This window comes from Calliphora vicina, chromosome 4 (genome assembly GCF_958450345.1).
Source record: "Calliphora vicina chromosome 4, idCalVici1.1, whole genome shotgun sequence".
Taxonomy (NCBI): Eukaryota; Metazoa; Arthropoda; class Insecta; order Diptera; family Calliphoridae; genus Calliphora; species Calliphora vicina.
In genome coordinates, this window is record NC_088783.1 from 41,859,287 (window position 1) to 41,873,635 (window position 14,349).

Below are 14,349 nucleotides of genomic sequence, written 5' to 3' on the forward strand. Positions count from 1 at the left end.
ACCTGTTAAAAAGTATTTAGAATGAAGTGGTTGGGAAGTTTTGCATCACCCGCTTTGTAGTCCAGACCCTGCATCGTCGGACTACTATTTATTTCGATCGATGCAGAACGCTCTCTTTGGGATACGCTTCACTTTGGAACAGAGTATCCGAAATTGACTTGATTCGTTCTTGGCCTCAAAAGATGAACAGTTCTTATGGCTCGGAATCCATATATTGCCAGAAAAATATGAAAAGGTCATAGCTAAAAATGGCCAATTCTTTGAATAAATTTATATTGTACAAATGTTTCAAAATAAAAGCTAAAAATTTAAAAAAATTCCCGCATTTTTAAGTCAATACATAAATGCGGTTTCTATTGAAAATTTGGTATTAAAAATGTGCAAAATCTGATAAAAATTAATTTTTATTCAAAATGTAAAAAAAATGTGTGGTGGATACATAAGATTCGGTACAGCCGAATACAACACTGTTACTTATTTTTTGTTTTCCAATTAAAATATTTTATTTTGTAATAAAACCCTTAAAAATTAACATTTAAATTATGCTGTAATTTAAATTTACATTCATTTCTTTAGACCATAATTTTAATTTTTAGTAATTATAGAAAAATTAAAAACAAACATTTTTTCCGCCTTTGCTTTTTTTTACATTTTCATATTACAAATTCAAGAAATTGTATAAATTTTGTTAAAGTGTCTGCTTATTAACTAAACGTGTTGTTGATTACACAGTTTAATAATATTGTACAATATTATTAACAATTTATAATGTAATAATAATAATAATAATATGTATAAAGTAAGTGTGTGAGTGTTTGTTTATTTTATTGTTGATTTTCCAAAACAATTTACAAATTGATAGTTGCAATACCATTTATGATAACACGTGCCAAGACTAGATCACTGTAATCGTGTATCAGTCAGTTGGACTGTCTAACAATTAAACAGACTGTCAGTCAACCTTCTAATTTTTTTTATATAATTTTTATTATATAGAAATGTCTATATTGTATTGTATAATTTTTGTTCGAATGATTCCCCTCATTTCAATTTAATCATGGTGCTAATGAGCCAATGTTGTTTATTGATATTTTTTTTTTCTTTACAGACAACTTTTTAATTTTTTAGTTTCATGCATATTTTCTTAAATCGTTAAGTTTTTAATTCAAATTTAATGGCCATAATTTTATGATTTCTTAAGAAATTTTATAAATTAATTATGATTTAATGGTCATCTTTTTATTATTATTTTTTAAACTAATTAATGGGGTTATTTATGTTTTGAATGCCGAGATTTTGTTTAGAGTTTAACGTGCTGTTTTGTATTTTTTTTTTTTTTAATTTTTCGCCAAAAAGTAGATTTGTTTAGTGTGGGAGGGAGGGATTTGTTTAATAAAATAATTTTAAAATGTTGTTTTAGTTTAAATAAATAAAAAGGCCTTAAAGTAGGCTTTGATTATTTTACTTTAAAGCTAAGTTACATTACAATATTGAGTTGAATGATTTTGTTAAAATAAAATACATATTACCCATTTTCTCAATCTCTGGTTATCGTTTTTCGTAACTATATACTTCCAATTAAGATAATTTTTGTATGAGAACTGGAGAAAATGGGGGTAAGTTTGGTTTCAGTATTTGTACGATTTACAGAAAATAGTTCCCGTACTAACAATTACAATATAATTTTTTAACTTTCTGATTAATTGTAATATCGTATATCGTTATACATAGCGGAGTCGATATAGCAATGCCTGTCTTTTGTTTTTTTTCTAGCACTGAACTTATAATTTTGCCGAACTTTAAAATTAAAATTTTATTTTGATTTTGTCATTCCGTTTGTAGTACCCTAAGTACTCTGAAATAATACTGTAAAGTATGGCGAAAATCGGGCAACATTTGTCCCTAGTCGCCATACAAGGCCCCCTTCAGAAATTGACTTAAATAAACATTCATAATTGTCTTATAATAATTAACTAGCATAACCCGGTGCACTTCGCTACCCCTACCCTAGTAAAATTAAAAAAATATGAATGGAAATACGAAAATAACACATACAAAATTTGAGAATCTCTCAATTACAGTTCACTTGATAGTCGAAAATAACTAACTAATTTTGTATGGGAGATACCACTCCACTCCTCTGATCCCACCCATTTTTAAACCTTTTATGTAAATATCAAGCTTTACTTTAACTTTCCTTTATAAGGGAGGGGTCATTCCTACTAAGCCGATCATGCTTAGCTAAACTTCGAACAGGGATCGGGAATAAATTCGTTTTTAGCTAACCTCCTTAAAATGGTAATAAATTGATTGATACAGAGTTTAAATTCTTTTAGAATTATAGTTCACCAGATATTCAAAATTAATTATTTACTTTGCGCCATAACCACTAATGCAATCCTTTTCCGACCTCTCCAATTTTGGGTGCTATGCCCTCTAATCTAATTCCGTCTATATTCAGCTAAACTCCGCACAGTAATAAGAAATTAATTCGCTAAAAGTTTAAACACTTTTACAATTATAGTTCTACAGATATTCGAAATTAATTATATACTTTGTATAGGGTGTGCCACGCCCACTATTCCAATCCCGAACAATTTCGGCGAAACTATGAAAATTTATAAAAGAGCCATTTAGACTAAGTTTGAAGAATCTTGCAATTATATTTCACAAAATATTTAGAAATAACTATTTACTTTGTATGGGAGGCGACTCACCATTTTTTCCGACCCGTCTCATTTTTCATTAAACTTCATGCAGTAAACCGTTGAAAATCGTCACAATTATAAAATAACTATTTACTTATCTACAATTACATATTTACCTCCATATGCATAAACAGTTTTTTAAATTTGTCAAAGGTTTATAAAACAAATTTTGTTTTATAAACCTTTGATAAATTTAAAAATTGTTTATGCATATGGGAGTTAGAAAATAAAAAAAAACACCTTCAAAATATATTTATTAAAGCGAATTTAAATTACTAAATTCTTCTTCTTTGTTTTCTATAACAACTCTCACCTAAAACAGAGCGAAATCAATAATTGTTTCTCCTATTTATTTACAACAACAAATTGAACAACACGCACTGCTTTGTTTACTTTTTAGCTTAAGGTTCACATGTACATGTTTTTGCATATGTGTTAGTAACATCTTTAAACGCTTATAACTCCTAAACTGAACCGATTTCAATAAAATATATATTCTGCACTTCTGTGAATAAATCCCTTTAAAATGGTATATTTCTTGCCAAATTAAATGTATAATGTGAGAGTAAAAGAGGTCTAAAGAAATCGACTTGCCTATTAACCTTCGCTTTACCAATACCCACCCGGGTGACCACATCGTTTTTATTGGTTTAATATTTTTTTTTAATTTTGTTTCGATTTAAATGAAATTTATACTCACTGAACAAATTTTAAGGTTCTATAGAATTTAATAGAAACATTTTAAACTTTTTATAAGGTTTTTTAATTTTTTTAAAATTTCATTCGTCGCATATATTTATAAAAGTGTAGTGTCACCTGGGTGGGTATTGGTAAACCATGTACATAAAAAAACCTTTGGTAAAGCGAAGGTTAATATTATGATATGGGGTGAAATTCGAAATGAGCCTAAATCTTTCTACAAACTTTTGTGAGGATCTGTAGATAATTGACCCAACGACCCATATAACCAGATTTAACTGAGTCGGATCTTTTAATAAAAATACTTAATTTATTTAGTTTTGATCAATTATTTGAAACATTTTACTGGTTTTTAATTAATTTTTTATAATTTTTCCGGGGAACGAAAAATGTGCGGGAAATTAGGAACCCTATTGAAAGCCAATTTACTTTATAATCTCAAATTTATCCAATCTTTAGAAAGACTACAGAGAGCCTCAAAAGAGAGTAAACACCAGTGAATTTTTTTAGATCAAGAAAATCATTATAGTCCGACTTAAATATTTCACTCCCTTTTGATGCTCTCTGTGTATATTCAGTTTCGCAGGATAATGGATTTCTGAGGAAGGTATGAATAGATTTTCTGACATAACCGGTTTTTTGTTTCAGAATGCAATCTAATCGATAACTTATTTGCACTCTTCGCTGACAAGGTTTACAAGGAATAACAGTTTTTGATATTCAAATAACATGAAGGAAAGCAGATAAACTCAATAACTAACAGAATCCAGTAAACCTACGTTTTACATTCTTCAATAATAAAAGAAATCATTGTAAGAATGTCTACCACTGTTTATTTGTTTTTAAATAATATTTAAAGAAATTGAAAGAATATATATAGAAATAACAGTACCTTAACATTTCAAAATTATTTTCACAACTTTTAATTATTTCAAAATTAATACCAAATTCTTTTTCTTAACAGTGATGAGTTGAATAGATGATGATTACAATATAAATTTGACATTTAGATTCTCTCTGGAAGGGAAATTCATTACAATTTGCTAAATATTATAAATTACTTTTAAAATGAATTTCAATTCATTTTCAATTCGTTTGAATTGAATTGATTTTGAATTCATTCAAATGAATTAGAACAATAAATTGCAATTCAAATGAATGAAATCAAAAATGAGTTGCAATCAATCAAATCCAAGAGCAGATTTAGGGGGAATGGAAAATAAAAATTTTAATTTCTTTTAGCAAATAAACCAAAATTTTCCCATCTTGATAAGATTTTCGCCGATACCAAATAATTCAATTCCTATTCTGCCGCTATCTGGCACTTCCAGTATATCATGGGAATTTCAAATCTAATAATTTTGTGTCTTTGGACTGGAATTTGCTGTCTTTTACATACTGCAGATATACTTACAAAATCAATTCAAATGAGTTGGAAATTAATTGCTAAATCTTTTTTCTAATTCATTTGAATTAATTCAAAATCAATTCAATTCAAATCAAATGAATTGGAAATGAATTGTAATTCATTTTGACAAATTCATTTGAATTGGAAACGAATTCTACAAATTCATTTGAATTGTAAACGAATTGCAATTCATTTTTACCAAATTCATTTGAATTGACTCAAATTTCATTCAATTCATATTTTTTTTTGTGTGAATGATTCGTGAATTAATTCAAAAATTAATGATTCATTTAAAGCTCTGCTCCACATTTGGGTTTCATTCTCGAGTTTTATAATATTAGTATGAATGTTTGCAGAGTTGAAACTTTTATAACCAAACATAATAATACTCATAATACTATCCATATTATGGTGGTGTAGGGTAGAAAAACAACTCACTGACGTTGAAAACAATGTATTTCGACTTGAACGTATTTCATAAAAACGTATATTACTTCTACAGTCATAATAAATAACTATTTTGCATTATTCATCATGTTGTCAAATGTGTTATAAGTGTTGCATGTCGAGGGTCGATATTCAAAACCCTCTATCTTTGATTTTCACGAAAATGACTTTTTGATGGTAAAATGTTCAGTAAAACAGCCCTCATCGATAGTGTGAATTTCATAACGAACTCATTTTTTTTGCTGTTTTATTTAAATTTTTGTTATTTCTCTATCTTATTCCGAATGCAAAACCCTCTTTTCAAATAATTAATTTTCAAATATTTTTTTTTTGAATAATTTCTTCATGCAATACATGTTTTCATACTAATTGTTGCATGGTGAATATGAATTTTACATTTTTCAATCATTTATCAAAATAGCGAAAGCCGAGTCTGAATTAAATTGCCATGAACATATATTACATTTTTGTTTTTGGAAAATATAAGGTACATGTAGGGTTATTAATTTCCCGACCTTTTTTGATTCTCGGGAATCGCGACATTTTTTTCTACATTCCCGGGAACCCGGCTATTCCCGAAATATATAATGATACTGTAAATTGGGAATATTATAGCCAAATTTCATATAAAAACTTTGTGTTATAGTTATTAAATATCAGAGCTTCGAATTGATTAATAAAATTTGTGCTTAAATCACTAAAATCTTAATCCGTAATTAAAAAATGTAAGCCTTTCATTTAGGGTTCCTAATTTCCCGGACTTTTTTCTTTCCCGGGAGGAAATTAAAAAATCGTTTCATTCCCGGGAATTTTTTAACACTAAATTAAACCAAAAAACAGAAAATTTTTTCGAATAAATTGACTTATAATTTTACCAGGGTTTTAAAAGAAGTATAAAATAACTGTATTTGGTTGTTGGTCCAGCCTTTTCTGATTTAATAGTGGCATTTGGTGAGTATTGTCACAGTCGTAGTTTTAATCAGTATGAAATCAATAAATTCAATGTTTAATTAAAAAACATACGAATTTCGACAAAGTTAAATCTACAAAATATGCGTAGTTAGAAAAATTTTTCAAATCTGATTGTAGATAAACAAATTTGAACCACTATTATTGTTATTATTTTCTCTAAATATGAATAATGATCACTCAATATCCATAAAAGATGTAATGTTAGGCATCTTAATAATTCGTTTAAGAGCATAAACTTTAAATTTGATTCATTCTTAATAACCAAATTTATAAATAATAATAACCAAAAAATAAATAATAATAATAATAAGCCAAGATATGAAAAAACTTTTCACTGTTTTTTGGTGAAAAAATAGAGTTCTAACTTGTTTTCTATGTATTTTCGTCAGTTTTTAATTCCCGACTAAAAATCCAGGGAATCGGGTAGTGAAAAATTGGCAAAATTCCCGGGAAATTTGTACCGGGAATTCCCGGGATAAAAACCCTAGGTCCATGGAATAAAAATAAATTGTTTAAGTTGGAATTTGCTGAAAAAAAGTGTCTACTTTTAAAATGCCATCATCATGGTTGTGGCTATCAAAATCGCAACCATTATTTACCTAAATTTGTTGAACAGAAGTTCTTATAGAAGATAGAGATTGAATTGTAAAATCAATCTATACAATTGCCAATCGATTAAGTTAGAATTACTAGAGAAGCCAAGACTGTTTAAATTCACAATGAAATCGTAAAGAGGCGTTTGATGCAGAATATTTAAATTATGATTTAAATTATGATGTCAAACTTATGTTTTTTTCTTCCATTGGACCAGGGCGAGTAAAGAACGATGAGATGAGACCATAAAATATAAATTAAATGATACGAAAATAACAGTTTTTTTTGGCTCTCCTGAAAAGTTGTGTTTTTCAAGATAGAGGGTTTTGAATATAGTCCTTCGATGTGTTATATGTTATATTATTAATATAAATCAAAATTAAACTACATACTTAAATAAAAAACCTTTTATATCTAAAACAAAAGCTGTTAAAAATAAATGTTATAAATAAAAAAACCACTTACCTTTAGTAATGTTAAAATTTTCTGCGACAAATCATAATCAAAATTTGAATATTTTGAACCACTCATATCGTATATAAACACTAAACCAGCCTTTTGTGTCTCTGAATCCTGTAGAGCACAATCCAACTGATAGACGATGCCCTGCAGGGTGGTTGTATGTGTAACACACAAGGGACTGTGTTTGTTGGCGGTGAATAGAGCTATAGCGGCGCCACTGGAATCTCGAGCAGACTAAAAAAATGATTAAAAGATTAAAATAATTTCAAACAGAGAGGACAAAACTTAAATTCCTACCAGTATGGTAAATTTGCCAGTTTGTATTTCTGAGCGCAGTGGTTCTATGTCGGGATCTATATTATAGAGACCTTCTTTGAGGCGTATTTGTTCATGTTGTTCGTAAAGGGAAACAGCACGTGGTACATCAAATTTACGTGCATAAAGGAACTTGACAGCGGTTGTCTGTGATATATTACGTCTAGGGGTACAGGTTGAACCAATATTGTTGCAGAGATCAATAAATTGTTTAACAGCCTAGAAATAATGAATTAAAGAAACATTAATTAGTTTAGTTACAAAATTTTAAAAAAGATTTTTTTTTAATAATAATTAAGAAATTATTTAAAGTTCCAGAGAATTTTAGTCATCATGTTATGTCAAAGTCTTGATTTGCTAACTTTTAGTAACAATTGTTTAATATCATGTCATCTTGAAACACATTTATGAGGTTTTAATTAAAAAAAATCGCAATTTTTATCAAGTGTAGTTTGCTTTTAGCAACATTTTTGACTCATTTATTGTGTTCGCTATGAAAGTGTTTGCTGTTGTTGATGTTTTTGTTTGCGTAAAACACAATTTATTTGTTGTTGGCTGTGGCTGCATTAAAACAATTAATTTAATTGATTCAAATGTAAACATGTCACTGCGTTAATACTTAATCATAAGAGTAACAAGATTTTCCTTTTTTTCCATGTCATTCCATCATTAACCCTCTTTAAATAAGTGGTTGGATGGACATTAATTAAGTTTATAATTTAAATTAAACTATAATTTAATTAATTTCTGCCAATAAAAATTATTATTATTTTAATTTGTTGTGTTTTTCTCTGGAAATTATTAAAGTACAGCAACAGAAACTATTTTTTTAGGGGAGACAAGTTTTAATTGTGGTATTTTAAATTTCAATATTGGAAATATGTGTATAAAATTATTTAGAATTTTTTAGTTATAAACATTTTAGTTGAGCTGTACATGATTTTATTTCAAAATTAAGGTTAATATTTATATATAGAAGTTTTAGAACCTCTACACGCAACTCATTTCTAAAAAATATATAACATGGGGTCTACACACGTAAAGCATTCACCCCTATCGGCAATAACATGTGAAATTTTATTCCCATGAATATCTTTTTCCCTCGAAGGAAAAATTGCTATCGTGATGTTTCCACGAACTTTTCATTCACAATAGTTCATTTTGTTCGTAACAGCTGCTTATTGTTTACAAAATTCCATCTAAAAATTTCACTACATTGGGAATTTGTTCACGTGAACAAAGTTGGTGAATAAGAAATGGGAAAAGGGAACAACGTGTGGAAAGGAGGAAAGAGGGAGTAGTGTTTGTAGACATTCGATTTGAACTTTCCTACATTGAAAACCACAGGAAACACTTCAGCAGGAAGTTTGTTCCATATACATACAGTACGGACAAAGAACGAATTTTCTCTGTAGTATTTTGTACGGTCCACTGGCCAATCAACCACAATGGGATGTGTTCTTGATGAAAAATGTGTATTACGTAAAAGTCTGCGGGTATCAGGAACATGTTCCCTAATTACATTCCATTGTAGTACCGATGGAACAGTGAAACGATGCTGGAGCACCGGCTAATCAATAGAGTTGGATTACTGTCACCAATAATCACCGGCCCTCACATGGGAGTTGTATTTGATTTTCGGTCGGATATAGGTGGTGTAAATAGTGAGGAGATCAGATGGAGTGAAGTTATTCCTACACCGTTTCATAAATCGGAGACACTTGAAAACTTCTTTCGACGCTTGAAAAATGTGTTTAGACCAGCGGATATCACATTGTATTCTCATGACCAGAACATCAAGAACATTTGATTCCATAATATTTACAACACCCATAAATACAGATGAAGCGACATGGTCGTTTTTGTGTCTACATGAAACACTGTATCTTGTGAGCGTTGAAAGCGACCCTATTCGCACGACCCCTTTCAGAGATTGTCAGTAGGTCCCGATTAAGGGAATCCTACATGTTTTGCCTCATTGCCCCAATCTGCGACAGACTTGTTCTGTAACTGAATGAATAAGAAAGGTAAATATTAGTGTCATCTGCAAAATAGTAGATAGGATTGGAAGTATGACGTAGAAGATCATTTAGAAAAATAAGGAATAGTGTAGGCGAAAGAACGGAGTCTTGCGGTATTCCTGAATTTATCTTGAACTCGTTTGGTGAGATCTCATCTATAAGAATTCGTATTGTGCGATCTCTGAGAAAGCACTGTTCGGTCAAGGATCCGCGCGCTTCGCAAATTTTGTAGATGAATGTTAAAACTAAATTTTCGGATTTTGGGATGATTCAAATCGCAGGAGATCCAAGAGCGTCCAATGAACTCAATGTTTGGTATTGATTTTGGGCTGGCGGCGTATTTTATCCATATTTATTTGAGAACGACGTTGCCCAGGACATTGAATGATGATTAACAACTACTTTTGGCCTGAATTGTACGATATGGACACCAACGACATGTGGTGCACATCATGCCACATTGGACGTTCTGCCCAAGCGATTTGAGGTCATGGTTATTTCACGTGGAGGTGATGTGTTAGACTTTTGCTTGTGGGATTTTCTTAAGTCGTAGGTCTATTCGAATAAGCCACAAACCACAGCGACCCTCAAAGACAACATAACCCATGCTATCATCAAATTCAGCATAATTTATGAGCCAGAGTCAGGGAAAATTGGACATTTCCAACAAATTATTATTTTTCTAATCACGTTAGCTTTTAAAAATATGTCAAATACATATTATCTTTTATAAATCATTAATTTTCAACTATCATTTCGGTCAAAATGGACAGCGAAAAAAAGGTACGTGAAACAATAATTAAAACTTTTCTAAAAATCCAATATGGAATTTAAAAAAAATAGCAAAAGATCTGAAGGTTCATCGCATAGAGAAACATAGAGCGGAAACTAGAAAAAAAATACAAACAAAAAAATTACTCAAAATAATCGCACATACGAGTGTTGTTTTTGTTTTCACATAGTTTTTTCTACTAATACATTCTCACCAATTAGGTTTTTGACAACTGAGTTAGGTCTTTGACAGGAGAGTTTCCGCTCTATGTGTTTTCTCTATGGTTCATCGTCACACTGTTTTCAAAGCCATTAAACAGTATAAGGAAGACTTGGACATTGAAAGAAAACCTGGATCAGGAAGAAAAAGAGGTCTAAAAGATATTGGTAAGGCAAAAGAAGTCGAACAACTCTTTCGAAGAGCATCGAACACTTCTATTAGAACCGCAGCTAGTAAAGTTAAATGCTCTGATTCTTTTGTGAGCAGAGTTAAAGATAATGCTGGGTTGAAGTTGTATAAAGTTCAGTAAGTTCCAGATCGCAATGCGGTAAAGAACTTAGAACTTTTCACAACTTCCGGGTCAAGATTTGTATGTGGCTGATGGATGAGGTAACGTCCAAGCAGTTTCTTGTTTGGCAAGCTATTTGTAGTTGTGGCAAAAGAAGCCAATCATGTGTGACATCAGGCACGATAAACACAGAAATATATATTGCGGAGTGCCTACAAAAACGGCTTTTACCTTTCTTAAAACAGCACAGAGTGCCTTCATATTTCTGACAGGATTTGACATCATGCTCTATGAAAAAAGGCCTTTGAGTATTATTCAAACAATAATGTCAAATCCACTCAACTGTCCAGAACTTCGACATTGGGCTCTTGTATAAAAATAATTAAAGAACATAGGAAAGGTAACGGAATGGTAACAGAAGCAACTATAAAATCTTTAATGAGAGGATTTCCGGAAAAAGCGGATATATTTATAAACACCGAGTAATATGACAATATTTTAATGTGTAATGATGAATTTGTACAATATTTGAATAAATTTGCGTATCTTTGAGAATATTTATATTGAACGATTTAAGTTTTAATTAACTTAATACAAGTATAAGTTATCTTTGGTTCACTCTTTAGAATAATTGTGAATCGGCGGGGAAAACCCCTCTTTCTTTTTCTTTTTAATGAGTACAACTATTAATTATATAAAACACACATGGATGGATGAGTAGTGAATGAGTAAATAGACATGAGAAAATGTGTATTATAATTATTGATTATAAACATTTCGCGGTTAAATTGTTAATATATGACACGAAAACACAAATGTTATTTTTCTTACGAAATTTCTTTATAAATTTTAAAAATAAATAAAAAATAATTTCATAACTAAGGTCATTTTATATAATAAAAAAAATATTTATACATTTTACGTTTAAAAGCTATTTTAATTGTTCTAGGAATTATTAAATTTTTTATAGTGCAGCCAGTAATTGAAATTTAAAAAAAAAATACCTTGCGGTTATTATATCTTTGAAATTCTAAGAAATATCTATAACAATTATTCAAAATAGATATAGTACATATTTATATTGTTTTATGACATACAACAGATTTATTAGCTATTTTCGTATTTTATTTGTTTCAAATGCATAGAATAATTTACATACAAACTAAATATACATTATTTTCAGAAATTAAGTGCATCTATCTATCACCGCCTGTCGCCTGCTATGTGTTTCCACCCCTTTCAAATGTCTAATAAATTATGGCTTATTACTGGAACCCACAAATTCTCTGACAGACATACAACTTCATTACAATATTCATACGAATGCAGCTAAATTAGTTTCTCCACTATAACAAAGCAAGACAAGATATCTATAAGATTGACATGAGAATATGTCATAAATCATTTTATAAATTGCGTTATTAATCTCGCTGTCTTCAAATACTCCTCCTCCTACTACCTACCTACCATGATGAAAGATGACGACTAATTGTCTAAAGTATAAAGTTTTATTAAAATATTTATTTATTTATAAATAATTAACATCTTTATTAGTTAGACAAAACAAAAGAAAATTGTGTTTTTAATTAAAATTATGATGAATGGAAGATTTATTTCTTATAATAAATAATAACAAAACAACAATACGGTTTACAAAATGAAGAGAAAGAGAGGAGAGGACAAAGAGTGATATAAACAATAACAATGAAACTACAATAAATAAATACTGGCGGAAATATGTATGGTCAGTAATATTTAATTAGAATTATTAATATTTATGAAAATTTTCCTGTTTATTAGTAATATTGAAAAACTTTGTATTAATTAATTATAAAAATGATTTAAAATATTTAGCTGTGCCGAATCTTATATACCCTTCCCCAAATTATACTTCAAAATAAAAATTTTAAATATTTTTAGGTAAACAAAATTAATTTTTTTTGCATTTTTTGGAAAAAAAAATTTTCGAATTGTTTTTTTTTAAATTTTTAAAATTTAAAAATTTTTTTTTAAATTTTTTTTTTTAATATTTAGCGAAAAAAAACTTTTGGTGAAAAAAAAAATCGGGTTAAAAAATATTTTTTCTGATTTTGACCCATTGTAGGTCCAACTTACTATGGTCTTATATACGTCATTGCAAAGGTCTTTGAAATATCTATCATTAGATATCCATATTGTCTATATTAATGACTTAGTAATCCAGATATAGGTCAAAAATCGAGGTTGTCCTGGTTTTTTCCTCATATCTCAGCCATTTGTGGACTGATTTTGCTGATTTTAAATAGCAAACTTCTCGGAAGCACGTCTGACAGAATTATTGAAGATTTGGATCCCGAAGATATCTGGGGTCTTCAGAAAATTTATTTAACAGACAGACAGACTTAATCGACTCCGCTATCTATAAGGATCCCGAATATATATATAGGGTCGGAAATGAAAAATGTAGAAATTACAAACGGAATGACAAACTTATATATACTAGGATGCCAAACGGGACTGGGTTTTACAAATCCCGGGATTTTTCGGGACTTTAGTTAAACGTCAAAAACATCAAATTTAACAATAAGAACTATTATTTCATTAATATATTTAATTAAAAATATAACAAATCTAAAACTAATGCATTAAATTAAAATAAAATGGTCCATGATTTCCCCTAGCTCCATACAATTGTCCCCCGGAATTACTGTTTGAGCAGTCATAAATATCTTGATTATGCGGCAATCCTTATAAAATTTTGCACAAAATAAGTTGTAAGTACTCTGAAATTATACTGTAAAGTACTGCGGAAATCGGGCTACATTTGCCCCTAGTCCCCTTCAGAAAATAACTTGAACATAAATTTCGTAAAAGTGTAAATTGTGTAAAAGCATGTTAATGCAAGGGAGACGTGCTGCTCCCTGATTCAAATTAAAAAATCTGGCTGCATTTGGATTTGAAACGAGATTAGTATTATAAATATGCTGAAATTTAGCTTTCTAAGTATTTTGGGTGCTTCAAAAATCCGTGGTTGATATTTTATGAATTTTATTTAATTTCAAATGTCAACAACGTTAGGTTTCTAGAAAAAAAATTAACAAAAATATCTATAAACTTTTTGGGACTTATGGTCTTTGGGTCCTGGATCAAAAATCTTGAATTGTTGGTATGCACAATTAAGTTTACATGTTTACATAGCTTTGGTAGCACAAATATGTACATATATCTGTCTCTCTTCATCAGACTTGCTGAACATTATAATTGTATGAAAACCGCGATTCCCCGGCTAAATACCAAAGCTATGTTTTATGTTTTTCTTATCCTTTATAAGGTCTTCGGGTCAAATTTGACCCATTTTGAAATTAAAATTGAATGTTTTCTAAAAGTGAGATAATATTTTATCACTTTTATTTAATTTCAAATGTCAACAACTAGGTTCTTGGCAAAAAAAAAATATATATTTT

The 14,349-nt window shown here is 29.5% G+C and overlaps 1 protein-coding gene across 3 annotated transcripts in view; it reads right to left on the reverse strand.

Annotated features, from left to right (window-relative positions):
• The window catches only part of Ptpmeg2 (Protein tyrosine phosphatase Meg2), a 155,431-nt gene that overhangs the window by 53,865 nt on the left and 87,217 nt on the right, over nt 1–14,349 (reverse strand). For all 3 annotated transcript variants that reach the window (XM_065510271.1, XM_065510269.1, XM_065510270.1), the window contains exons 2-3: nt 7,588–7,824; nt 7,294–7,524 (exon numbers count right to left, since the gene is read on the reverse strand). In XM_065510271.1, the coding sequence (XP_065366343.1) occupies nt 7,294–7,524; nt 7,588–7,824 (468 nt within the window). The remainder of the gene's footprint in view (nt 1–7,293; nt 7,525–7,587; nt 7,825–14,349) is intronic.